This window comes from Physeter macrocephalus, chromosome 2 (genome assembly GCF_002837175.3).
Source record: "Physeter macrocephalus isolate SW-GA chromosome 2, ASM283717v5, whole genome shotgun sequence".
Classification (NCBI taxonomy): Eukaryota; Metazoa; Chordata; class Mammalia; order Artiodactyla; family Physeteridae; genus Physeter; species Physeter macrocephalus.
In genome coordinates this window covers 124710271-124738055 of record NC_041215.1, presented here as the reverse complement: position 1 = coordinate 124738055, position 27785 = coordinate 124710271, and the positions used below count along the sequence as shown (strand labels likewise).

At 44.3% G+C, this 27785-nt stretch overlaps 1 protein-coding gene across 4 annotated transcripts in view; it reads left to right on the top strand.

The window, feature by feature from the left end:
• The window catches only part of WDFY1 (WD repeat and FYVE domain containing 1), a 52655-nt gene extending 34038 nt beyond the window's left edge, over nucleotides 1-18617 (top strand). Inside the window, exons 7-12 of one of the 4 annotated variants that reach the window (XM_007108335.4) lie at nucleotides 1320-1446; nucleotides 4153-4258; nucleotides 9626-9727; nucleotides 11254-11384; nucleotides 12894-13002; nucleotides 14891-18617. In XM_007108335.4, coding sequence (XP_007108397.1) covers nucleotides 1320-1446; nucleotides 4153-4258; nucleotides 9626-9727; nucleotides 11254-11384; nucleotides 12894-13002; nucleotides 14891-14950 — 635 coding nt within the window. In that variant the 3' untranslated portion in view covers nucleotides 14951-18617. Of the gene's footprint in view, nucleotides 1-1319; nucleotides 1447-4152; nucleotides 4259-8208; nucleotides 8311-9625; nucleotides 9728-11253; nucleotides 11385-12893; nucleotides 13388-14890 lie in introns of those variants that run through there. The other 3 variants (XM_055090224.1, XM_055090223.1, XM_055090226.1) reach the window with 3 other exon arrangements.
• Nucleotides 18618-27785: the final 9168 nt, after the last annotated feature.

The window sequence follows — 27785 nt, the reverse complement described above, 5'->3', positions numbered from 1 at the left end:
GGCCATGGCTCACGGGCCCAGCCGCTCCGCGGCACGTGGGATCTTCCCGGACCGGGGCACGAACGCGTGTCCCCTGCATCGGCAGGCGGACTCTCAACCACTGCGCCACCAGGGAAGCCCGAAAATAGTGTTTTTAAGTGTAACAAGTTAAATGTCCTCCATAGCTAATCTATTTATGTAAAACCGAGTCTATCAGATCAGGGACCTTGAAGGGGAAAAGGGAGAGAGAAGGACAGTAAGTTTGAATAGATTTAGGCAGGAAAGCACAGGCCCTGCAGAAACCACTTTCTGTTTATGACTAATGGTCTCATGATGCCCATGCTGTTAAGTATTCTCTGGGTTGCTAAGGACAGAGTGGGTTCTGACAACTATTTAGCAGTGTTCATGTAGAAAGACCTTGCTTGTCTGCTATTAGGCCTCTAGCTGAAGTGCATGGAGCATAGGATCAAACAGGGTCAGGATTTCTGCAGTTGATCCCTGAAGCCAGTTTTGCACAATACTTCTTTTTTCACTTTCGTTAAGCTTCTGTGAGAAACTAGTCTCTGTTGGTTGCTTTTTGAATGTGGCTTTATCAATTTTCTGTATACCCACCAAAAATATTATTAGCTTGTGTGACTGGTTCAATTTTATTAAGTTTATTAATAGTTTTTTTCTAGGCAAGCAGCAGTCAATGGAACAATGAAGAGATCTGTTGAAAGAGAAATCTGTAGGAAGAAAGATTTTCCCAAGGATATCAAATTTAATAAGTTTAGCCAATATAGAGTGTGAAATGTAGGGTTTAGATTTTTTTACCTAAGTTCTCTGGCATAATTGTACGGTACACCTGCATCTCTTTTTTTTTTTCTCTGAGATACTTAATTCAGTTTTCTTAAAAGGAGGCATCCTGCGGTAAGACACCTGCAAGGTCCCAGAGCCCTAGAATAATCTAGATTTTAATCTTATGTAAGATAACCACAGAAAACTTCACTGCCTTTTCTCATTAGATATTGGTAGCTATTTTTTTTTCTTCAAAAGCTTTTTCTGAACTAACCCTCATATACAGCTATTTTATAATTTTTTTGGTATAGACGAGGAAAATCTTCTTTAAACACATTTGTGTTCAAAGCAGTTTGATATACAACTGAAAATCCTAATCTTGTAGCTTGGGACAGCGGATGTGCTGTGCCTTCTGTGTGACTCGCGATAAAGTGTTGAACGCCCTTTTGTACAACGAAAATACATTTTCACTTAAAGACTCAGCTGGTGCTCGTTTGGTCTTCTGCCTCAGATGTGTATGTCCTGATGTAGAGTTACATTTAGCCTCCCTCTCTCACGCCTAGGTAGTGTCGCCTGCCTCTGGTGGGACCCTATTCAACGGTTACTCTTCTCAGGAGCCTCTGACAACAGCATCATCATGTGGGACATCGGAGGAAGGAAAGGCCGCACACTTTTGCTCCAGGGCCACCAGTGCGTGACTGTTTGTGAGGGTGGGGAAAGAATCTGAATTGGGGCAGGTCGGGGGAGGCGTTAGTATTCGGAGACTACTTTCTCCAAACCCTGTCTTTTAGCAGACAGCGAGCCCTGTTTGATAGGGCTCACTCAGTCTGCTTCTAGCTGCTTTTCCATGAGTCCTGAGTGTCTGGTGTTCTGTAGCAAAAATAGAGGCCAGGCTTTTCTTCTTCCTTAGTCCATTGGTAGTAACTACCATGCCATTGGTAGTTTGATAGGGAATTGCATTGAATCTGTAGATTGCTTTGGGTAGTATAGTCATTTTCACAATGTTGATTCTTCCAATCCAAGAACATGGTATATCTCTCCATCTGTTTATGTCATCTTCGATTTCTTTCATCAGTGTTTTATAGTTTTCTGAGTACAAGTCTTTCGCCTCCTTAGGCAGGTTTATTCCTGGGTATTTTATTCGTTTTGTTGCAAAAATCGGTAAATCGGAATGTTTCCTTAATTTCTCTTTCTGATTTTTCGTTGTTGGTGTATAGGAATGCAAGAGATTTCTGTGCATTCTCTTTTTTTTTTTAATTTGTTTTTTTAAAATTTTTATTTATTTTTGTCTGCGTTAGGTCTTTGTTGCACGGGCTTTCTCTAGTTGCGGCGAGTGGAGGCTACTCTTCGTTGCGGTGCACGGGCTTCTCATTGCAGTGGCTTCTCTTGTGGAGCACGGGTTCTAGGCGCACGGGCTTCAGTAGTTGTGGCTCGCGGGCTCAGTAGTTGTGGCTCGCGGGCTCTAGAACACAGGCTCAGTAGTTGTGGCGTATGGGCTTAGTTGCTCCGCAGCATGTGGGATCTTCCCAGACCAGGGCTCGAACCCGTGTCCCCTGCATTGGCAGGCTGGATTCTTAACCACCGTGCCACCAGGGAAGCCCTCTTTAGGGTTTTCTATGTATAGTATCATGTCATCTGCAAACAGTGACAGTTTTACTTCTTCTTTTCCAATTTGTATTTCTTTTAAGTCTTTTTCTTCTCTGATTGCTGTGGCTAGGACTTCCAAAACTATGTTGACTAAGAGTGGTGAGGGTGGACATCCTTGTCTTGTTCCTGATCTTAGTGGAAATGCTTTCAGTTTTTCACCATTGAGAATGATGCTTGCTGTGGGTTTATCATATATGGCCTTTATTATGTTGAGGTAGCTTCCCTCTCTGCCCATTTTCTGGAGAGTTTTTATCATAAATGGGTGTTGAATTTTGTCAAAAGCTTTTTCTGCATCTATTGAGATGATCATGTGTTTTTTATTCTTCAGTTTGTTAATATGGTGTATCACATTGATTGATTTGTGTATATTGAAGAATCCTTGCATCCCTGGGATAAATCCCACTTGATCATGGTGTATGATCCTTTTAATGTGTTGTTGGACTCTGTTTGCTAGTATTTTTGAGGTAGGTTCCCTCTATGCCCATGTTCAGGAAAGCCTTTATCATAAATGGATGTTGAATTTTGTCAGAAGCTTTTTCTGCATTTATAGAGATGAGCGTATGGTTTTTATTCCTTAATTTGTTAATATGGTGTATCACGTTGATTGATTTGCGTATATTGAAGAATCCTTGCATCCCTGGGACAAATCCCACTTGATCATGGTGTATGATCCTTTTAATGTGCTGTTGGATTCTGTTAGCTGGTATTTTGTTCAGGATTTTTGCATCTATGTTCATCAGTGATATTGGTCTATAATTTTCTTTTTTTGTGATGTCTTTGTCTGGGTTTGGTATCAGGGTGATAGTGGCTTCATAGAATGAATTTGGGAGTGTTTCCTCCCCTGCAATTTTTTGGGAAGAGTTTGAGAAGGATGTGTGTTAGCTCTTCTCTAAATGTTTGATAGAATTTGCCTGTGAAGCCATCTGGTCCTGGACTTTTGTTTGTTGGAAGATTTTTAATTACAGCTTCAATTTCATTACTTGTGATAGGTCTGTTTATATTGTCTAATTCTTCCTGGTTCAGTATTAGAATGTTGTACCTTTCCAAGAATTTGTCCATTTCTTCGTGCTTGTCCATTTTATTGGCATATAGTTTGTAGTAGTCTCTTATAATCCTTTTGTATTTCTGCAGTGTCAGTTGTGATTTCTCCTTTTTCATTTCTAATTGTATTGCTTTCATCCTCTCCCTTTTTTTCTTGATGAGTCTGGCTAAGGGTTTATCCGTTTTGCTTATCTTCTCAAAGAACCAGCTTTTAGTTTTATTGATCTTTGCTATTGCTTTCTTCCTTTCTATTTCATTTATTTCTGCTCTGATCTTTATGATTTCTTTCCTTCTACTGACTTTGGGTTTTCTTTGTTCTTCTTTGTCTAGTTGTTTTAAGTGTAGGGTTAGATTGTTTATTTGAGATTTTTCTTGTTTCTTGAGGTGAGATTGTATTGCTATACACAAGATGGCAGTGTGGGAAGATGTGGAGTTAGCGTCTCCCCACAAATAGGGCGCCTGCCAGCCGCTGGTGGGGGACTCTGACCTGCAGTTCTTAACGACTGATTAGTAGTGTTTATTTCGTAGAAACTATTATTCTGCATAATGAGTTATAGAATGCCAATTAAAGTTTATACTGGGATCCAGATCACCAATGATAAAATGTCAGTTGCTGATTCCAACGAGGGGGGAGATTTGAGCCTGCATGAAGATGACGTCTGTGTTTTCCACATTGAGACACGTAACTGTTGTGTGTGCTCTTTGCAGTGACAGGGTGCAGTCGCTGTGTTACCTTCAGCTCACGAGGCAGCTGGTCTCCTGTTCCTCAGACGGCGGAATTGCAGTGTGGAACATGGACGTTAGCAGAGAGGAGGTAAGAGAGGGCAAGGCCGGGCTGACCAGGAGAGCTCCCACAGCCTGCCTCTTGGTTTTCTACCCAGTGACCGGAGATGCCAGCCAAGGTGCAGACAGTCCCAGCTCTTACTGGTTATCATCTGACAGGGTCCTGCATGTCACTTTGCACTGCATTCACTACTCATTGGAGAGTTTTCACAGGGACAAGCGATATACACAGCCAGGGCATTTAGGCTGATTTTCACAGAGAAGGGCAAGGAGAGGACACGGGAGACGGTCTGGCACGCCCAGGGAAGTGACTGTGGGGAAGCGCTCCGAGGTTGCACACCTGTCCTGGGGTCCCCGAGATGCGCACCAGGGGCATAGCTCCTCTGGGAAAATATATCTCTGTTCTCTGCTTTTATTTTCCACTGACTTCTGTTCCACTGAGTCCATGTCAACATAGTGTTCTTTTCAGGAGACCTGAGTTCTCAGTGCCTTAATTTCCCTGAGTCTCCGTTCCTTCTTCCATAAAGTGAAATAGTTGAATGAGATGACTTCTAAGGTCTCTTCCAATTCTTTAGACAGACACTCTATCTAAGCAATCTCTCTGTCTTTTTTTCTATTTTAAATAATGCTGCAGGGAACATTTTTGACCTTGTCATTGTGTGATTGTTCAATTATTTATTTCAGACAAATTTCTGAAAATAGACCCTTTGGGTCAAGGATATGTGCGTTCTGAATGTTTTTTATAGATGTTGTCAGATGATTTCCAGGCAGGATTTCCATTCTCATCTCTGCCAGCACAGGTGTTTATCTGTCTTTCCCAAGTGGCGTTTAAAACCTGTGACGTAGATAGCGGAGTTGATTCCAGAGAAGATTTTAGTGTGAGGGCTGTTAAAGACTTATGGTTTAACTTCAGAAACATTTATTGAGCATCTAAAGGGTGGCCCTAAAGTCTGGAAACTTAGGTGCATATGCATCATAAATGATACTGCATTGCAGTACATACTGTATTGCATAATGTCACATGATGTGTTCCGGGTGCTGTCCTTTACGCAGCGTGTAGGTCAGTACGCTGCACACCTCTGTGGTGGACGCCAGGCGTGAATGCAGCGCTCCCACTCACCCCTGCATGCGCCTGCTTTGTGTTGCCTCTAATTACTTGTGAGTCTGATTCTCGCTGAATAAACTTGCATCTTTAGCATACCCTAGGGACGTAATCAAAGGCGTTCAGTCTATTTAAAAGAAATAGCGGGCCTCCCTGGTGGTGCAGTGGTTAAGAATCTGCCTGCCAATGCAGGGGACACGGGTTTGAGCCCTGCTCTGGGAAGATCCCACATGCCGTGGAGCAGCTAAGCCCATGCGCCGCAACTACTGAGCCCACGCGCCGCATCTACTGAAGCCCGCGTGCTCTAGAACCCGTGCTCCGCAACAAGAGAAGCCACCGCAATGAGAAGCCCGCGCGCCACAACGAAGTGTAGACCCCGCTCGCCGCAACTAGAGAAAGCCTGCACACAGCAGCAAAGACCCAACACAGCCAAAAATAATAAATAAATAAAAATAAATTTATTTTAAAAAATAAATAAAAGAAATAGCAATATTACTCACTTCCAGACTTTATGATTACCATGCTTTGTACACAAAGATTCATACCTGCAAGAAGCTTGTAATCTAGTGAAGGAAACAGACTACCGTATAAATGATAAAATGCAGTCCATCATTAGGAGAAGTACCGATTGCTAGTTTTTTAGTGACCTTGTAAGACAAGTCACATAGAGGAAATCTTGGTTGCATGTCTGCTGGTTAATTTCCCTTTTTGAATTTTCTAAAGATCTTTTGGTAAGGCTTAGAGTAACTTGTTATTAAACATATGTAACATTGTCTCGATATTACAGAATGTGTAATACTTTCTTTGCAAAGATTTATTTGAACTGTGTTTTATATTTATCATCTGCTAGTTACATGCAACAGTGGCAGCTAGTATGCTGTTCTATTTCCTAGACTCGGCCTGTTGTTTTCAGTCTTATTCTGTGTTCCCTGGATCATGAGGGAGGAGACCACGGGGGCCTGATGCTACTAGTGGCTCTTGTAAGGGTTTAACCACTTGGATTTCAATCCACTATTCTCATCCTTGGTAAGTTCTTTTAGATGTAGAAAGTAGAAGCAGAGTTCTTACCTTCAAGGTTATGTGAGTGTGGAGTTTATTTGTGCCTCTAGGGAAGGAAAAGACAGTCCTGTCATTCCTGTGGGGGTCACTCTTTTCCTTGTAGTCACTTATGGAAGAGTACCCCAAATCATGAGCACACAGCTGGTAATACGTTTTGCTCTACGAGCTTTTCTGTCTCAATGGTTGGCAGTATTGGTGGGAAAGAAAATGATGTCAAAAAGATGCAGCATTTTTAGTAGGTTTTTCTGGTTTTTTGTTGCTGTTGTTTTGTTTTGTTTCTACCAGATGAGTAAATATTAGTGCAAAAGTAAGCAGCCTCCGATCTATTAGATTCTGAACTTGAGTTAGGGTTTTGGACAATTTGTAGGACTTCTTTAGGCACAGGCCTAGAGGGTTAATCCCAGATTCTCTAGCCCCACAGTGTTTGCTGGAATTTCTGAGTCACCTGAAAACACTGACTGTGGAGTGTCCCCAGCCTACAGTGGCTGCCAGCCACCACCAGATCTGGCTGGTTGGAAGCAGATCTACCTCCCTGCCAGATTGTAGTCAAAGGGACTCCTTTCTGGAAGTAGGCATGAAACATAAATGAGCAAGTAACAATAATTAGAATGAATCGTCTTGAAATGAGAGCTTTATTTGGAGCTAGTGGATCACAGAATGGATACTATTTTATACATTAGTGCAAAGTAGATGAGTGCACCAATTAGCAGTAGCAGCGCATTGGGGTTATTCTTGTTACATCACCTTTGTCCAGATGAGGCAGGTGGAACAAGATGCAGAAAAGAGGGTGAAACAGAAAACTTGATTAATGTTCTCTTCAGCTCTTCTCAGCATAAAAGAAAACTTTGTCTCCGTGCACCAATTAGCAGTAGCAGATTGGGGTTATTCTTGTTACATCACCTTTGTCCAGATGAGGCAGGTGGAACAAGATGCAGAAAAGAGGGTGAAACAGAAAACTTGATTAATGTTCTCTTCAGCTCTTCTCAGCATAAAAGAAAACTTTGTCTCCTTAGAGAATAAGCATTTAATAGGATGGCTCGTGATAGCTTACACCATAACACTTAATTCTATTAAAAGAAACAAAGTTATGGGTATTTCTTATATCAAAATATGTTCCAAAAAGTCTGTTTATTTCTGAGTTCATGTTTTCATTTGTTATCTCAAATTATTTTAAGCATATTCTTTCTTCCCTCATGCCCCTCTGCCCTCCAGCTCAGCAAAGTAATATTCTTTCCTAACCCTTAGGCAGAAGCATGCTTCCTGAGGGCAGGAACTCCGTCCCCATTGGTTGTCATACTCCAGAAACATGTTTGGAGACATGTTGAAGTGAAGAGGACCATGTCCAGAGGCTGTGTAGAGCGCAGTGGCCGAGTGCAGGGCTGTGGGCTGGACTCTTGGGTCTACTGGGAGCTCCACCCACTAACCAACCATGGATAGTCGCTTCAATCTCTGAGCCACAGTTTCTTTGCCTGTAAAATGGGGAGAATGTTGCTCTGTACCTCCTAGGGTTGTGTTGAAAATTAAGCAAAATAAGGCATATAGAACCCTTGGCGCACACTGCTGGACTTATAAGGCCCTTTGTATATACCAGGCATTATGCAAATGTTGCCTCATTTAATCCTTACAGCCTTATGCGGTGTATACTCATACTTGAATATCACTGCCGTGAATACGTTTTTGCGTTCATCTTGTTCCACGTGACTGTTCCTCACGTGGGTGGTATTGCAGGAGTTACACTGGCATGTGTCACAAACATAAGACTAGACAGTGGCCCCTGCTTTCCTTCCCCCTGCGATTTAATGTCCCCACGTTGTTGGCAGCAGGGCCCATCGTGTCGTCGTAATCACCGTGTCTCCTTCAGGAACATTGTTCACAGGCAGTGTTTTCAAACCACCTTCTCTCTTCCCTGGTCACAGAAACAAGTAAGTCTACATCAAGTAGTAATCTTCCTCACGGAGGTGCGTATCTCTTTATCACTCTTTCTGTCCTCCCTTCCCATTTCCAGCATTAGCCCAGTTATTTAAAGAAACGTCTCCTCTGTCTCAGCCCACTTCATTCGGTTTGTGAGTGCCTTACCCCCCAACCCCCAAAAGAAAGACCTTCGTAATGGCTGTCCTATGTAGAAGTATTTCTAGTGCCATGTCTAAAATAAGGAACAGGAAAGCCAAAAGTTTTGATGAAATAGGAAACAAAAAAAGAAGTTGCGACGCTCATTCTTTAAACCACCAGAAGTCCCCTTTCGAATCTCTGTAAAGCTGACCATCTTCACTGCATATTTTATAAGGATCAGTGTAGGTCAGTTCCTGTGGTTCTCCCATCGTCTCCTCTTATCAGATACATTTTTCTTGAGTGTTAACTTTCAAGATCAAGAAAAGATTATTTCTTACTTCATGACCTTTGGTTTAATTTTATGGAAATAGTATTTTCTATTTTTATTGCACGTATGTGACGATACATGATTGAGGTTAAATAGGCTTTTAGCAGGTTCACCTTGTCATCGAATACAACTTGTAACGTTTTGTTTAGAGAAATATTTTCTAAGTTCTCAGTGAAGTAATTTTGAGGCCTAATTGCCCTGTTTCAACAAAAATTCACTGAGAGCCAACCCTGTGACAGGCTGAACGTATTTTAAAAGACCAGTGAATAATTCATAGGTTAGTCGAAGGGGCTGGGGGGAGGAAATGTGCATAAAGAATTGCAGTGTAGAAAGATGGCGGCTCGAATGGGGGTCTGCAGGCTGGCTGTGCGGGCACAGGGAGGGAAGGACACCCACTCGGGAGCTGGGAATGGGGGCGGGGCAACTAATCCGTCTGACATGATGCGTACCCCGGAGAACTCCTGTTGGTCACCTTGTGACCCCACAAGCCTTCCCAAGTGGTAGTTCATCAGGTTCTGCAAGAAAGGTTTTTGCTCAACTGGATATAGTTATCAAACAACTTTAAAAACTTTGGGCATAAAAAAGAAACGTATGAAGACAACTCTTAAGAGTTCATAATGCAAATTGAACTGCTCCCCCTATCGACAGATTAAAAATGAACAATCCTGAAAACATGGCAAAAATGATAAAGATAATTCGAAACACAAACATAATATTGAATATGGCAACAGCTATAATGTATTGAAGAGTTTAAAAAAAGGATAACCCCACCGAGGTCTAGAACTGCTGTATTAATTTCTGACAACTCAGCGTAAACAGGCAGATGTTCAGATGTTGGGTTTCACTTTCTCCTCCCCCAGGCTCCTCAGTGGTTAGAAAGTGATTCTTGTCAGAAATGTGAGCAGCCCTTTTTCTGGAATATAAAGCAGATGTGGGACACGAAGACACTGGGGTTGAGACAGGTGAGTAGCCAGCATCGAGTCATCACTGGGTTAATTGTGTATTTTGTTATTTATATGATCAATCGTCATTTCGTTTGGAATCACACTTTTCCCCGTAAATGCTGTTAATTCCTACCTTTGTGGTGTCACCATCGTTGTGTGACTGACAATGAGCAGGGCCCTGTGAGACTGTCAGCAGACTCTGCCACTGCTCGTCCCGCACTGGAAAAGCTGGGGCGCACAGAAAACCCTGGGAGCCTGTTCATAAATAGGTGAAAGGGTTTTGAGTTTAGGACTATTATTTGTTAAAGTCAGTGTTTGTACTAGCCCAGCACAAAATCAGAACGAACTAGGGCGTCTAAGCCTAGTGCCTGCACAAACAGATAACAAGTAACAGATTAGCCCTCGCTGGAATACTCTGACACCAAGAATTTTAGATTATTCATAAATTGTTCCACGTAAGTGTACCTGGAGCATGTCTATTAAGCAGGTTTCAAGTATGTACTGTTTTTTATTTTTTTTAATTAGTTGAAGAAACATGTCCCAAATAGCCTACAGATTTCAAGGAAGCGCTTATCACTGAGTAGTCACGTAACACTAAAGTTCTACAAAAAACATAGTTCTACAGTAGCCTTGAAGGTAGCCGCTCATTCAGATTGAATATGAATTTGTGCAGGTAAGTAAAAAAGAATGCCAATTTCATTCCTTTTATTACTGGTTGCACCTCCCTAAGGGATTGACGAAAAGTTTGTGTGTGTTAATAAACTTTCTTTGACTTTACTTATGAAGCTACTCTACAGCAAGGTCAGATATGAGACTGGCAGGCAGTGCAGGAATTGTTTTAGCATTCATAACATTCTAATGCTCGGAAATAGCACCCACGTTGCATCCTTCGCCTAGTTTTCGCAACGCATGTCTGGTGGTAACTGGTGTGTGAAGTAGTCTCTACTTCAAAGGAAACATGAAGAATTAATTTTAATCTTATGAGTTAACAACTAGTGGTAGAGAGAGGAAAGGTGTGGGTCACACGGCTTTTAGTGGTTTAAAAATATATATATGTCAAAATTAGTAATAATAACTGGGCTATTTTGGAATGTTCTTGGTGCTTATTTCCAGAATCGCAATTTGAAAGATTAAAAGAAATAGCACAACGTGCTTATGGTTATCTGTTTCTTAATGAGGGCAAAGTACATTTAAAACTTTATATCAAAACTTTTCTCTGTAATAGGAATAAATTTTTCCCTCCTGAAGTCTCTAGCCATTTGGGTTCCTGAATGAGCTTGAACTTGGTCTTAACAATGTTGCTTATGGTCGCCTAGGCAGATAATATGAATGAATAAACACTAGTATTTGACCAATAACAAAGCAAAGATATTTGGAAATCCTCAACGGGTGTTGATACTGTCTGCCTTTGGCGTGTTTATTGATACACTGAATTGGGGGTGATTATAACTCGAGGCACATTGTCCCAATCCCATTTCCCCTACTCTGAAGTGAGGCCACGGGCATGAAAGCAAAAGGTAAACTCCTCCTTTTCCTCCCTGAAGCATCACTGCAGGAAGTGTGGACAGGCTGTCTGTGGGAAGTGCAGCAGCAAGCGCTCCAGCTACCCTGTCATGGGCTTTGAGTTCCAGGTCCGCGTCTGCGATTCCTGCTATGACTCCATCAAGGACGAGGAGTGAGTGTTTGCTTATCTTTATCTTTTTGTGTGTCCATCTGCAGTGGGAGAGCCTGAGAAGTGATACAGATACATGGTTGACCCTTGAACAATGCGAGGGTCAGAGGTGCAGCGCTCCGCGTACTGGATAATTGGGGTACAAAAAGAGTTGGCCTTTCCTATCCACGGTTCTGCGGATCACGTAGTGCTGTGGTATTTACCGTTGAAAAAACTCTGGGTATAAGCGGACCCATGCCGTTGGAAGCGTGTTGTTCAGGATCAGCTGTATTTCTGCCCACTCGTTTATTATCCCTTTCATAAACAGATTCTAAAGAGAGGATTCTGCCCTAGCTTTATGACTTAAGACAAGTTTCTCCCAAACACTGTGAGAAATGATGCTGCTTAGACCAGTCTGGCCGTGAGCCCCCGCGCCACTCGGGATGCTGTGAGGGTCAAGGCCGTGTGCACACTGATGGGTGGCTGCACCGGCGCCCTACAAAAGCACCCCAGCTTCCACCTGTGCGCACACACGCATGGAAATTTTATTTGTGGGAAAACTCCGGAGACCCATGTTCTCTCTTCCACAACAATCTGACCTAGCAATCTGTTCTTCAATAACTATTTGTGTGTAAGACAACTCTGTCTGTCCTCCATTCTCTCCTGACTCAGGCAGATCCATTTGGACAGAACCAGCATTTTCTTTTGCTCCTTTCTTTTATTTTCATTAATTTTTGGCCGCGTTGGGTCTTCGCAGCTGCCCGCGGGGCTTTCTCTAGTCGCGGCGAGCGGGAGCTACTCTTCGTTGCGGCGCGCGGGCTCCTCATCGTGGTGGCTTCTCTTGTTGTGGAGCACGGGCTCTAGGCGCGCGGGCTTCAGTAGTTGCGGCACGCAGCTCAGTAGTTGTGGCGCACGGGCTTAGTTGCTCCGCGGCATGTGGGATCTTCCCGGACCAGGGCTCGAACCCGTGTCCCCTGCATCGGCAGGCGGATTCTTAACCACTGCGCCACCAGGGAAGCCCTCTTTTGCTCCTTTCTGAATCGTCTTTGAAAGTCGCAGACAGACACACCTTGGGGGAGGCCCAAGTAGGAAAGCTAGTGAGGCACCACTGGTGTCGGTCAGCGAGCTGATGACGGGGCCTGGGCTGCTGCGGGCTTTGTAGCAGAGTGGCGGTCAGTATGCGCAGGAGCGCTGCTTCTCACACCAGGGTTCCGGGGGAGCCTGCAGCCTGGGATCTCATGCGGTGTAGTCTTGTCCTTATGTCTAGGAAGGTACCAGCCTTTCCACTAAAAAAAAGAAAAAGGAAAAAAAATTTTGGTTATTTTGGGAGTTTTAGAAAATCTTTTATAAAACAGTCTTGCAACTTATCATGCTTTCCATCATCCTTTAATTATAGTTTTCAAAACTGTAGCCACATTTTTAGGAGTGAATTTTGACACTGTTATCGTATTTCCTCTCTGTGGCTAAGAAAATTCATCCCTTAGCTCTAGAAACAGTGGGGTGAGTTTAAATGGTCTCTTTTCTCTCTGTTAGTCGGACCTCTCTAGCAACCTTTCACGAAGGAAAACATAACATCTCCCACATGTCCATGGATGTTGCTAGGGGCCTGATGGTGACCTGTGGGACCGATCGCGTGGTGAAGGTAACCTGCCAATTAGCACCTCAGTGTAGATTGATCCACCATCATGCTATGACTGTGCATAAGGCATTTCTGATTGGCAAGCTCGCCTTGCCTTTTGATGAACAACCTATAGCCACGTGGAAACCTGGAAACAAACTGCATGTTTGTGAGTTTCCACGCCCTCGGTGGTGTCTCCCTCGGCCACGTCGGTCTCTCCAGGTGAGCCGGTGAGGGCCTGGCACACCTCTGTCACTGTCTGCACTCAGCCAGCCCCAGGTCCCTCCCTCCCACTGCCTGGCCTTAGCTGGCCCCTTCCTCTGATCATTCCTTCCCTGGCTATTGATCCTTTCGTCCTGGGCAGAAGGCTTCCCACGTGTAAGAAATAACCACACGTTTTTTTAATTAAATCCCTGGCTGGCTAACGCAGAAACTGAAAGTAAGAACCCGTGTCCCCTGCATCGGCAGGCGGATTCTTAACCACTGCGCCACCAGGGAAGCCCTCTTTTGCTCCTTTCTGAATCGTCTTTGAAAGTCGCAGACAGACACACCTTGGGGGAGGCCCAAGTAGGAAAGCTAGTGAGGCACCACTGGTGTCGGTCAGCGAGCTGATGACGGGGCCTGGGCTGCTGCGGGCTTTGTAGCAGAGTGGCGGTCAGTATGCGCAGGAGCGCTGCTTCTCACACCAGGGTTCCGGGGGAGCCTGCAGCCTGGGATCTCATGCGGTGTAGTCTTGTCCTTATGTCTAGGAAGGTACCAGCCTTTCCACTAAAAAAAAGAAAAAGGAAAAAAAATTTTGGTTATTTTGGGAGTTTTAGAAAATCTTTTATAAAACAGTCTTGCAACTTATCATGCTTTCCATCATCCTTTAATTATAGTTTTCAAAACTGTAGCCACATTTTTAGGAGTGAATTTTGACACTGTTATCGTATTTCCTCTCTGTGGCTAAGAAAATTCATCCCTTAGCTCTAGAAACAGTGGGGTGAGTTTAAATGGTCTCTTTTCTCTCTGTTAGTCGGACCTCTCTAGCAACCTTTCACGAAGGAAAACATAACATCTCCCACATGTCCATGGATGTTGCTAGGGGCCTGATGGTGACCTGTGGGACCGATCGCGTGGTGAAGGTAACCTGCCAATTAGCACCTCAGTGTAGATTGATCCACCATCATGCTATGACTGTGCATAAGGCATTTCTGATTGGCAAGCTCGCCTTGCCTTTTGATGAACAACCTATAGCCACGTGGAAACCTGGAAACAAACTGCATGTTTGTGAGTTTCCACGCCCTCGGTGGTGTCTCCCTCGGCCACGTCGGTCTCTCCAGGTGAGCCGGTGAGGGCCTGGCACACCTCTGTCACTGTCTGCACTCAGCCAGCCCCAGGTCCCTCCCTCCCACTGCCTGGCCTTAGCTGGCCCCTTCCTCTGATCATTCCTTCCCTGGCTATTGATCCTTTCGTCCTGGGCAGAAGGCTTCCCACGTGTAAGAAATAACCACACGTTTTTTTAATTAAATCCCTGGCTGGCTAACGCAGAAACTGAAAGTAAGTGTTTTATCCTTAGTACCACTCTTGAGTTGTAAAACTATGACATAGTGTATTTCATAATAAAAAAAAAAATGATCCTTTCCCCAGTGGGCTTTTTATGAAAAATAAAAGTAAATTTATAGTAAAACATCATTCTGATGTAACTTGCAGGTGTCGAGATAGATACTGCTTAGAAGCTTTTTTCGTATTTTAGCCGACCACGTTGTTTCGTGGCTGTGTAAATCTCGAGAAGGTTTTGTAGGGAAAGAAGAGAGTGAGTTATGTTGGCCCCTTTGAGAGTGTGACAGCTGTCTGTTCTCAGTGCCGGCAGCGCCTCCCGGGGGGCCACGTGACCGGTGCTGCGTCTCCAGGCCTCCCCCTTCTCTTGCAGATTTGGGACATGACGCCCGTGGTGGGCTGCAGCCTGGCGACTGGGTTTTCTCCGCATTGATCCGGGAGCCGGGCGGGGTCTGCGCCTTCCCAGGAGCAGCCTTCACCAAACACGGTGCTTCCTTGTAGCCCCACGGTCACTGGCACGTGGATGGACAGCAGCCACTAAAAAACAAATCAACGTTTTTAAAAAGAAAAAAAATGTAAAGGTGTGTTTTGGGGCATTTGTGGAACTACCCGTGGGATGTAGCCGGGTCCCCGAGGAGTGGAGTTACTCCAGCGAGACGTCCTCGGGAGTGGTGAGCTGACCTGTGCTGAGGCAGTAATTTAGCACGCGAGAGTTTCGGAGGAAAAATACTGAACGGAAGAGTTAAAGCCTAGAACTTTCTTCAAGCAGTTCCAACTACAAACACACTTCCCCCGAGACCTGCTGGGCCCGCAGGGGCTCCCATGCTTCTCTGCAGGCAGAGCAGGGGTCAGGGGAGGAGGACTTGTTCTCTCCCTTGGGGGGTGCAGTGGGACTTAGGAGCCCAGAGATCCTCCTCATCTGCTGGCTGTCTGTGAATATTCTCCACCCCTAGTCACTGAGGAACCTCTTAACAATATCTGTCCTCTCCAGGTAGTGCCCTGTCTGCCTTTAGCGTGTGGCCCACTTCAGTTGTTTCTCGTCCCAGCCAGCACGCCGTGGGCGAACTCTCAGATTGTCACTAAGTGAGCTGTACAGTTTCTATACTAACCAAGGCAGTCCACGCTCTTCCCTTTCCCCCAGATGTGCTCTGAGGACAAGACGTTTCTATGGTGCTGTTAACACGGGACTCACACAAGCCGCCTGACTTTTTCTGATTGCAGTCAGTGATGACTAATGGAAAACCCAGCTACCAGCATGACTGTGATGGGAAGTGATCAGTCCATTCCATGGAACAGCTCAGTCCTCCTAAAAGACACAATCTATTTGCAGTTCCAAGATGAGCCCCTGTGATACTGTGGCAATTTAACAGACACCTCAGAAAAGAACTCCAAAGCTTTTTAAATTAGGTTGACTTTTAGTTATAACTTATTTCATAGAAGGAAATCGGTAATCCAGAGCAGTAACTGTTAACCAGGTCCTGCACAGTAATTCCTAACTTGTAAATTACTTTCATAACAATTAGCAAAATCTGTTGTATCAAACAGCATTTTAAAAGTTTTTGGCGACTTAGTACCAGGATGGGGAAGAGGTAGGGAGTGGGGAGCCTGTCTTTCAATATTCAAGTATCTATTTGTTTTTAACAGCAAAACATGTATGTTACTTTAGGGCTATGGAAGTGAGAGGAGAGAAGTCGACTTTTTTTAAGGACAGATTTTAAAATAGATAGCAAAAGTATTTTTGTTAGTCTTACTAATGGATATTGAAAAAAAAACTACTGCATCGCTTTTGGGGGATCATATCAAGACGACATCATTCTGTATGATATAACTGAGGGACTAAATATTTTAAAATAACAGCTGTTAATTAAAATGTTTTTTTAACATCTTTATTGGAGTATAATTGCTTTACAATGGTGTGTTAGTTTCTGCTGTATAACAAAGTGAATCAGCTATACGTATACATATATCCCCATATCTCCTCCCTCTTGCGTCTCCCTCCCGCCCTCCCTATCCCACCCCTGTAGGTGGAGACAAAGCACCGAGCTGATCTCCCTGTGCTATGCGGCTGCTTCCCACTAGCTATCTATTTTACATTTGGTAGTGTATATATGTTAGTGCGACTCTCTCAATTTGTCCCAGCTTACCCTTCCCTCTCCCCGTGTCCTCAGGTCCATTCTCTACGTCTGCGTCTTTATTCCTGTCATCAGAACCTTTTTTTTTTTTAGATTCCTCCATATATGTGTGTTAGCATATGGTATTTGTTTTTCTCTTTCTGACTTACTTCACTCTGTATGAGTTTTTTTTAATAATAGTTTAAGACAGGCAGTTAAACTAAGATGTCTTAATGGCCAAGTGGCACAAATAAGGAAAGGAGGTCAGGCACATCATGTTCTAGAATGATCTGCAGTAGAAGTCGACTTTGTTGCTCCTTGTAATTTTTGTGTTATATCACCTGAAAAAGCTGTTTTCTTTAAAAATTTCTACTAGGCCCTTTGCATAATGTCTGTTACTAACATAATCCAGAAGAAAATGTGAGTGATGGTAACTTGAATGGCAGTGTTGAATGTTAGCTTAGTTTAGTCAGTGGTTCAGCTCACACAAAGGTGCTATCCTGGGGGTTTTATGAAGTCCTGCAAGGAAAACAGAATATGATCTATCCCTTGCCACGTTGAAGAGTGCCGAACTGTGGTTTTGCTTTCCTTTCACCTCTGTAAAATGTGATTTTATGATGTCTGCGGTAGACTGAGCAGAGGTTCGCAGCTGCTGAGAATATGCCATAGCTTTGAGACTTTTTTTATTTTAAAAAATCCTTAATGAAAAACTCAGTGTTTCATAGAGAATATAAGGCTGATATAGCGCTTCCTAAGGGGTTAACCTAAGTCAAGGAGGAAAGGTCTGTGTGAGGAAGAATTGGAGCAGGGTATCCAGAAAAGGAAAGGAGAATGTTTCAATGTATTTTTTTCTCCACCAGAGCTTATTACCAGTTTTTTTTTTTGAAACGCACGTGGCAGGCTTGCCTTGTCTCTATCACACACTAGGTAGCAAATGGGGTAATATTTTTTATAAAGGTGGGTAAAAATTATTTTCACCATTTTAGTGACTGGGCACATAGAGTACAGCTAGACTTCTAGTTATTGCCTTATTTTGATTGCGTTACTCTTTAAACGGGTCACTTAAAATAGTTCTTTGAGTAAGGGTTTGCCGGTTTTTCCATTCCTGAATACTCACGCTGAGTTGCAGTTAGGGATCACAAAGTACAGAATGTCAGAGAATATCCTTCTGTTTAGATCTAGTATGTTTGTGATCAGGACTTGCCAATTCTTCATTCTAAACACGTTCTAAAATTGCTCTTTATTAGTGCAAGTGATAGGAATATACCCTTATAGCATGAGATGGAAACAGATTATTCATTACATTGTAAATCTCTGTTTACTATGTCCTAGTTCTATCCTGCTGCCTAGAGAATTTAAACAAAACATATTGCTCTAGAAGACGGTGTCACTTTGTTCTCCCCCTGAAGCATTCAGTTTGTTAATACCTACATTTTTAAACTGTTGGAACAGGCCTAAGTATGGAATAAATACCACAGTGGCTCAGACCCAAGGAGATATTTTCTGAAATCAGTTTTCATTACATTACGTCCTACTTCCGTTACTAGACCTGGTATCTCCTTAAATGTAAGAAACCCGTTAGTATTAATGATAAACCATCTCCTCATTATAAATGTGAAGTTTAACAAGTAAGTAATACATGCTGTATTTATTCAAGTGTCTATTGCTTAATTGTTAATTGTGAGAAGATTATTGAATGCCTACTCTATTTTCTGCTATTTACTATACAGTAACTCTTTGAGTAAGTTGAAGTTTAATTGTGCAACAAATTTATATTGGAATACAACTTAAAGTGTTTTTCTCTACAGACTGTTTTGACTGGGGAAGCAAAGGGCAATGTTGATTAGTACATTTTGTCTTGTACTAGCTATGTTTCTATAAGGTAGGGTGCCCTGCGTGTCCCAGACAGCTAGAAAACTTTGTTCTTTGCTTCTATTTGCGGGTTCTGTTTTTGTGGGTTTTTTGAGAATGTGCGTACAATAAAGTGTTCCTTGCTTGTTACTCTGTTGCTTAATTTGGCTTTTGTTATGTTTGATCTGGACATAGGGCAGCAGTAGTAGCTCCTGTGGTTTAGCACTGTCTGTGTGCTGGGTGCTCTGCGGACTTTGCAGTATTCAGTCCCGGCAACCCTTCTGCAAGGCATTGTTTTCCCCGTCTTACAAATGAGAAAACCAAGTAGATATTGTCTGTCTGACTTGAAAGCACCTGCCTTCTTCATACCGCCTGCCTTAACGTGCTAGCGTGTAATGAGAGTTTTATATAAAGGAAGTAGGTATGATCTGTTTTGAAGTTTGTGAAGCCCTGGAGTCGGATCACTCAGGATATACAGGCCCCCTGAGTGCCCTGAGCCACGTGGAAACACCATGATCCCAGCGCTAGGTCCCCTTGCCAACAGCTCAGTCTTATGAAGAAACACAGGGTGGTTCAGACCCAGGAGAACTGAGTCCTCAGCTTAACTGATAAGGGGTTGGTTTAGAGATCAGAATGGAAATTTATTGATTTTTTTTTTTTAAGCACTAAAGCTTTATTTTCTCTCATCATCAAAATAATATGTTTATTGGGAATTCCCTAGCGGTCCAGTGGTTAAGACTCGGTGCTCTCACTGCCAGGGGCCCAGGTCCGATTCCTAGTTGGGGAACAAAGATCCCCAAAGGTGCATAGTGCGGCCAAAGAAAAAAATATGATAATAATATGTTTATTATAATAAAAAGAAAAGGGAAATAAAAAGATAATACCAAAAAGTATTTAAAAGATTTTTTAAAAACCCCTTAGTCCAACCACCCAGAGAAACCACTGTTAAACTGAATGCTGTGTATCTTTCCAGGGTTTTTTTTAAACGCACATGTACATATAGAACACACACTTACAGATAGAGTGTTAATGGGTGACTACCGTTTTTCCCCACCTGATGTAGTACGGATAGTTGGCCCATGTCAAAAAATTGTGCACCCTGTTAGCATTATTAGTTGCTGCAAAGTTGCAGTGGACACTAGCTCTGTGCTGTCCGAACGCGTACTGGGACTGCCAGCCTCCAGCTCTGGGAGGTTAGGTAAGTCCACGTGACTTACTTCAGCCAATGAAGTACAGGCAGAAGCATTTAATTGCAGGCGGGAGGCTCAACCACCAGTTTCTTCCCGGAGCGGTCACGGAAGTACATGTTGATAGAGGAGTATGATGCTGAACCATCCCATGGAACCCAGCTTGCCCTGGACTTGCAGTGGATGTTACCTGAGGGGAAAATAAATCTTTGTTGTTTTAGTCCACTGAGGGTAGGGTATGTGTGTGTGTGGGTTTTAGCTGCAGCATAATTTAGCCTGGACAGTGGTATTCCATTGTTCCATTATGTGGCTGAACCATCATTTATTTCACCAATCCCATGTTGAAATTAGATTATACATCTTCTGAATATTTGAATTTTTAATTAAAACTCTAAATATTTTAAAATACTAAGCTCAGTGTGCTTGTAGATTCATCTTTTCCCATTTTTCCAATTATTAGGATAAATTCTTAGAAGTAGGAATTGCTAGGTCAAAGAATATGCATATTGTGTTTATTCTTATTGCTAATATCCTCATACCATTGCCAACACTTGAATTTGTTCCTTTGAATAGGCAATAAACCGGCGTAGCTTAGTGTCTTAATCTATGGAATTCCAGTTTGTTGATTTACGGGTTTCTGTAAGACAGCCTAGATAGAATAGAACACAGGTCACCTCTGGCAGGCTGTGCAGTGGACAAGGATGTGGGGGATAAAAGGTTGGCTGGATGACCTCAGTGCTGTTATGACAGCTTAATGTGCTTGTTGCCAAGGGTGCTGGAGAGTCAGCTGGTCGCTTTTCACTTGGAAAGTGGAAACAGACCAGCAAGTTGTTTCCTGCCTTCCCTTTTTAGGTTTCACCTGGCTCACTTATAAAAACATTCTCAGGAGGGTAATGCTGATACTTGAGTTATAGCTTCCTTTCCCATCCATCACTCTTTAGTCCCTAAGTTTCCTTGACTATAGTTAGATCTCTTTCTAAATCTTTTCACTGCACACACAAACCATCCCTTAGGGAGTTTATTACATATTGATACATATAGTTTCCCACAAAAGTTGAGTAAAACACTATGAGACCACCTTCTTGACTTTAGGCTTGTCATCTGTGGTATAGAAATGGAGCCTGTGAGATGGCTTCCCAGGTCAAACCCAAGTGGAAAACTGAAGATTCAAGCTCTGGTCTGTCTGACCTCAAAACTCATGCTTCTTTTTCTAGTACCCCATCTGGGTCTTTCATATTTGAAGAGATTTTAGATCCTAGAGAAAGATAAAGTAATAGAAATTTCGTTACACCATTAGCAAGGGATGTGTGGTATGTTTTCCCACACCCTAGAGTTTAAGGTCAAGAGGAGCATTAGAATTCTATTTGTCACCCCCTCACCTGCACCCCGGACTCATGAATCAGTGGTGTCACTGATAGGTGGCTTCTGTGGTGACATTTTTAACGCCAGGTTTCTTACAAACCAATCATTTCCCGTATGCTCCAAAAAGCAGTGATTCTTAATCTGTGTTTTATGATATTTATGATCCTCTACTATTTATACATCATTTTGAAACTGTTAAAAAATTCCTTACAGAAAGTAAATTGTATTTTTATCTGAAATAGATTAACATTAATGCACAGCAAAGAATGTAGCAGTGTCCCCAGATCAAGCTGATAAATTTGAAAGAACTTGGGAATCACTCTTCTAAAGTATGGCTGTTAAGCCTGTGACACTGGTAAGGGACTTTTACTTAAATCTGCTCTTGTAACGGGGATTTTCATCTATTCCTGCAACATTTAAGAATAGCCAATAGCCCGTAGACTCCACCAAAATCAAACCCAACTAATAAAGTCACAAAACAGTTACATGATTTTACTCTTTCAGAATTCAAAGTATCATTCCCTTATTAAATAAATATGATATTCTTTTGACAAGATAATGGCAGCCAGATATTTCAATAGCTGTAGATTTTTCCAGTTAATGCTGTGATATCAAAATTTGCATGATTGCACAATTTGTTGAATTCAAGATACCTTAAGTCACAGAAAGGAAAATTATCTTCGAACAGTTGCAGGTTTATTTAAACTCTTCTTCTGGACCCACCACATGCTTTAACTCACGACAGGAGACTTGATACATACATGGTGATGGCCTGCTAACATGTGCTCTGGTTCTTGCCTGAGAGCCTCTGAAAGGCAGGGACCAGCCTTTCTGTCTGTATCCTCATTGCCCATCATACATTTGTTTCTTCCCATCCTTTGAAAATGCCACATTAGGCTGAATACGTTGAAGGTTTTATGTGCTCTTCCTTGAGCTGTTACCTGTAGTTAGAGGAGCTAATTGGAGAGCACCTTCTAAAATTAAGTAGGACCACGGCCACACTCTTCCGGGCTTCTCCAGCTGCGTGCGCATCCTCCTCCCCCCTTCTTTTGTGGTCCGGCCCATTGCGAGGGTGACAGGAAACCCTGTGCAGGGAGCGCCGCCATCTTGGACGTGCCCGAGGAAGACCCTGAGGGAGCCGCAGGAGCGTCGCCGCTGCCACCGCCACTACCGCGAGTGCGTCTGCAGGTTCTCGGCCTGCCCGCTGCTTGCCGGCGCCTCGGCCGACCGCCCCCGCCCCTCTCCTGCTGCGCCCGCCCTCCTCTTCCTCGTCCTGACGCCTCCTTCACTCCCGGAAAGCTGCCCAGCCACCAGCACCCCTCCAGGTAACCCAGGCCTTCCGCAGTGTCCGGGGGGCCGGGCCCTCCTCGCCGGGCTCTCCCCGGGCCGGGGTGGGGACGACGGTGGGCCCGGGGCGCGGGCGAGGGGCGTCGCAGGGCGGGCCGTGTCAGGCCGCAGCGAGCCCGGGGTCGGCGGTGGGCGCCGCGGCGGCCTGACAGGAGTCCCATGCGAGGGCGAGGGTGTCGCCACGCGGCGCCCGCTGAAGCTCCGGTCCTCCTCGCCCAGTCTAGGGCTCCGGGGCGCGGCGTGGGCAAGGGTGTGTTCGGCCTCGCCTTCCGCGCCTCCTCAGCCGGCCTGGGCCGACTCGCACCTCCCGCGGGCCCCGTCTCCTTGCCGCCGCTCTCGGCGGCTGCCGACCTCCCCCGCCGGGTTTGTCCACGCGGGCCGCGCCGCTCTGCAGCTCACGAGCCCCGGACATGGCGTTCCCCGGCCCATAGGCCGCGTCCGGCCCCGACCACAAAAGGCAGCAACCCGCAGCCCCGCGGGCCTCTTGGACCGTCTCCGGCGTCCTTGTCGACGTGGGTAGGCTCTCTTGGACTCGGGCTGGGCAGGGGTCTGGGCGTCCGAGGTTCTGGTTTGGGTGAAGCCCTGTAAGGTATGTGACATACTCTAAGATCCCGATGCTAGGTAGCATCTGGAAATAACGAAGACAAAAAGTTCTGGCCTTTCTAGAATTTAAGAAAAGGCGGAAGAAGCGTGTTTCGGTGGTTTGCACTTTACCGTGTGCCAGACACGGATTTAGGTGTCTTCTTGCTTCACGGGGCCCTGGGGGGTAAGTAGAGTGTCTCCATCTCCCAAGTGAGGAAACTGAGGCTTGAAGCTGTGATGTGGCTGGTTAACGATGGTACAGGCAAACTCAGGTTAGGCCAGGGTTACAGACAGGACCATTTAAAATGTAGCTACAGCTTAATTCCTTCTTTGCTATGTTTGCATTTGGGTAGCAGCTGATTACTCCTTTAGAACCCAGAGTCCGTCGTGTCGCCACTACGCTGCCAGTTCTCATTCTCACCACCCCAGAGGAGAGATGGCAAGATTTCCATTTTATATTTGAAGGAGAAGCTGGGGTTCGCAGAGAGCAAATGCTTTCCTGGTGGTCCCACAGCAAGTGTCAGAGTCCAGATTTGGACTCTTGCAAAGTTTACCGCTCGGTTCCCTTACTGTCACAACTGCCTTTTATTTAAGGGTGGTTATCGAGGACAAATTTGACCTTGCAATAACCCAGCTCCCACTCGCCCACCCCCCAAGACTTCCCCAAACGTTTCTTCAGATTTCTGCTTACACCCATTTACTTGGTCATTCCTTTGAGACACGCAGGTTAGGAGTTTGGAGGGTTCCCACGCCCTTACTGCCACTTCCTAGTTAAGTGACCTTAAGCAAGTTACTTAACTTCTCAGACCAACTGTCCTTATCTGTTCACGGGATAACTGTACCTACAATTTAGAGTTGTTGTGAAGATTAAATGGGGTTTAAAACCCTTAGCACATTGCTTGGAATATGGTAAGTGCCCCGTTGTCTCTAACAGTGCCAGGCATGTAGTGGGTGTTTAATATTTGTTGACTGAGAGGAGCATGGCTTTAGAGAGCTGTAGAGTTAGACCTGGGCCTTAATCTTAGCTTTCCCTTTAGTAGTGTATGACCATGGGTATATCTCCTCTCTGAGCTGGTTTCCTTATCTGTAAAATGAATTAGTTTTTAGAATTAGAGATTGCTTATAAAGTAGCTGGCATATAAAGAAAAAAAATAAAAAAATTTTAAAAATAAAATAAAATTAAGTAGGAACATCTGGTTGAATTAACCCAGTGTAGTGTCAAAAAGAGGAAGAGAGGAAAAAGCATATGGTCAAACAGAAATTTGATTTATTTATTTCTGGATTTACTTGTGTAAAAATAATTCTTTGCTCAAGTGACTTGGGACTTTATTTCTGCGTTATTATTGTACTCTCCTATTTCTTGTTTTTTATTGACATGGCATCCAATGTCTTTTGCTGCAGGAGTCATGTCAGCTGTAATCTATCAGATGAATCCCAAGTTGCAAATGTGGGCTGAAAATACAGGCAAGCTTGCAGACACAAACCTCAGTACAAGCCTATTGGCTCTACCTTCAAAATGTATCCCAGTACGGCCACTTTTCACCATTCAGCTGCTATTACCGTGATCCAGTTCCCTGTCATCTGGATTGTTCCAGTGGCCTCCTAACCAGTCTCCCACCTCCTCCCCCTAACAGCCTGTTCTCAACACGCCTGTTAAAACACGGCTCGGATCATGCCATTCCCGTACACAAAACCCTCACAACTCCACCCCACTCACGGTAGAAGCCCAAGTTCTAAACTGTCCCGTCATTGTCTCCCTGACTTCTGCGTTCTTGCTTGCTTCTGTCTAACCATGCAGTTCTTGTTTTCCTCTCTCTAACTTCTATGGGACAGAGAATTTGTGCAAACACAGCATGGAGCTCAGGATCAGCCACATCATAGACACTTAAATAATGATGCCTGTATGTGTACAGTTTGGGTGCTGTGTGCATAAATGCCAAGGAACTTAGGTGGATTTTCTTAGGGAGTGAGTCCATAGTGTGAAATTCCTGTTCCTCCACCACCATCATTCCTACCCACCCTATCTCACCTTCCAAGCTACTATTACAGTTTCCAGAGGCTGGAAGGAGTGGTTAGAGAAAAGTGTAGAGAGGTTATAGAAGATAAGTGCACGGGGGACATGAGATGTTTCTAAAACACCAAGCACTAGTTCTGGGAGTCTGATCATCATTAAGACCTAATCAGAAGACAACACTCTGCAGCTTCATGTTTGATAGGTATGATGGTTTAAAAATATTTCTGCAAATGCTTAGACCCTCCTCCTATTCAGTGGTGGGATTTAGGTACCCTCCCCTTGAATCTGGTCCAACCTTAGTGACTCACCAATAGAATATGGCAGAAGTGACACCCTGCAGTGTCTGAGGCTAGATAAGAAAATGCCACACAGCTTCCACCTGGTTCTCTTCGGGAAACCAGCCACCTGAGACCACCAGGTGTTGTGGTCGGCGGCAGAGCTGAGCTCCGTCTGACAGCCAGCATTAACTGCCAGCCATGTGGGTGCGCCATCTTGGAGGCACCCTATCTGAGCTTTCAGATGTCTGCAGATCCAGCTGACAACTGCCACAGCAGGAGAGGAGCCAGTGAGGGCTGCTGAGGTCAGCCCTTTCCCAATTCGTGACCCACCAAACTGAGAACAAAATAAAATGCTTGTTTTAAGCTGTTAAGTTGTGGAGTGATTTGTTACACAGCAGTAGTAACCTGAACAACAAGCCATTAATTCCTCATCTGGGAGCCATAGGACAGAGCACCGTCCCTACCCACCGGCCAACCCAAGCAAGAGAAGTGGACCCAAGGCAACACAGTACTGATGAGCTTCTTCAGAAACAATTGGGTTTCTTTTTCATAAGAGTACTCTAGGGACCTATAGCTAATGGGTCATGATCCTCATTATCTTTCTTCAGATTTCCTCCACGTTCCTACCAACCAAGCACATCGCCCTACCTCCACTCCAAATTTTTCTTTGAGATTTCCCTTTTGGCCACATTAAACTTTTTTTTTTTTTTTTAAACTTTTTATTTAATGTTGGAGTATAGCCCATTAACAATGTTGTGATAGGGCTTCCCTGGTGGTGCAGTGGTTAAGAGTCTGCCTGCCAATGCAGGGGACATGGGTTCGAGCCCTGGTCCGGGAAGATCCCACACTCCGCGGAGCAACTAAGCCCGTGCGCCACAACTACTGAGCCTGCATGCCGCAACTACTGAAGCCCGCGCACCTAGAGCCCGTGCTCTGCAACAAGAGAAGCCACCGCAATGAGAAGCCTGCGCGCCGCAACGAAGAGAAGCCCCCGCTCGCTGCAACTAGAGAAAGCCCGCGCGCAGCAACAAAGACCCAACGCAGCCAAAAATAAATAAAATAAATTAAAACGAACAAACAAAAAACAATGTTGTGATAATTTCAGGTGCACAGCATGTATCCATTCTCCCCCAAACTCCCCTCGCATCCAGGCTGCCACATGAATTTGGTTTTGAATTAACCCAGTCTGTACTAAGCATATTCAGATTTTATATTGGCCATATTTAAGGGTGCTCTAATTTTCTCAATGTTTTTTGCCCATTATGTAAATACAAGTTATGTACCATGATTAGGGCATGGAGAGTTCTGAATTATGGAATTCCCAGTTTTCCAAGCACTGAAACGTTACTATATGTGATGTGTATTACATCATATATATTGTGTTTTTATTGACACAACACCATTCATTGAAAAAATACTGAGTTTCTGCCATGTATAGGTACTATTCTAGATCCTTGAGAAAAAAAGAAAATGAACAAAACAAAGATCCTGCCCTTGTGGAGTTAACATTCCTACAGAGGGAGACAGACAATACACAGTAAGCCTAATAGATAAGTTATACAATATACTAGAAGGTAATAGTGCTATGGAGAAAAGGCAAAGAACAGGTTGCCACAAATGGAGCATGCAGGTGGTGGGTAGGGGTAGTTTGCCAAATAGAGTGATCGGGGTGATACATGTTCAAAGGATTTGAAGGAGGTGAGGAAAATAACTAAGTGGAAATCGAGGAGGGAGTTCCCAGGGAAGATAGCTGTATCAGAGGTTCCAAGACAGGGCTGAGCCTGATGTGTCAGGGGAAGAGCAAAGAGACCAGAGTGGCTGCAGTGGAATGAGTGAAGCGGGGAGAGTTTTAGCAGAGAAAGTGAGAGCTCAGTGGGGGCTGGATCACAGAGGCCACTGCAAGGATGCTGGCTTTTACTGAGGTAGGAGCCACCTGAAGGCTTTGAGTACAGGAGTGACGTGATCTGACTCGCATATTAGGAGGGTCACTGGCTGCTCTGCTGCCTATACCCTGTAGTGATGCGGGCAGGCAGGTAGCTGAAGAGGCTGGGAAGTGATCCAGGAGAGAAATGACGGCGGCTCAGTCAGAAAACGCTCCAAGTTTTCCCCTGAGCATTGGGAAGGTTGGGGCTGCCACATAGCTCAGAATTACGATCAGTTGTTGAGCTGAAAAGTAGATGCTGGGGAACCCTGATCCGAGCTCGTACCACAAAAAGAACCCAGCATATTCAGAACTGACCAGATGCCAAGCCAATACTCCGTGTGCATTTTTTCTTTATTTCACGCAACATCCAAGAATGAGAACGAATCCCCATTTTACAGAGAAGGAAACTAAAGTTCTGAAAGGTTCAGAGACATTAAAGTTCAGTGACCTTGCCCAGCCTACTAAGTGGAGGAGCCGGGATTCAATTCCATTTTGACTCTACTGCCTGTAGATTCTGCTGCAGCCCTCAGGGACACTCTTCCTCCACTGGACCTTAGCAGCTGGCATTTTCACTATTTGTTTTTCATAATATGTTACTCAACTGTCGAGTTG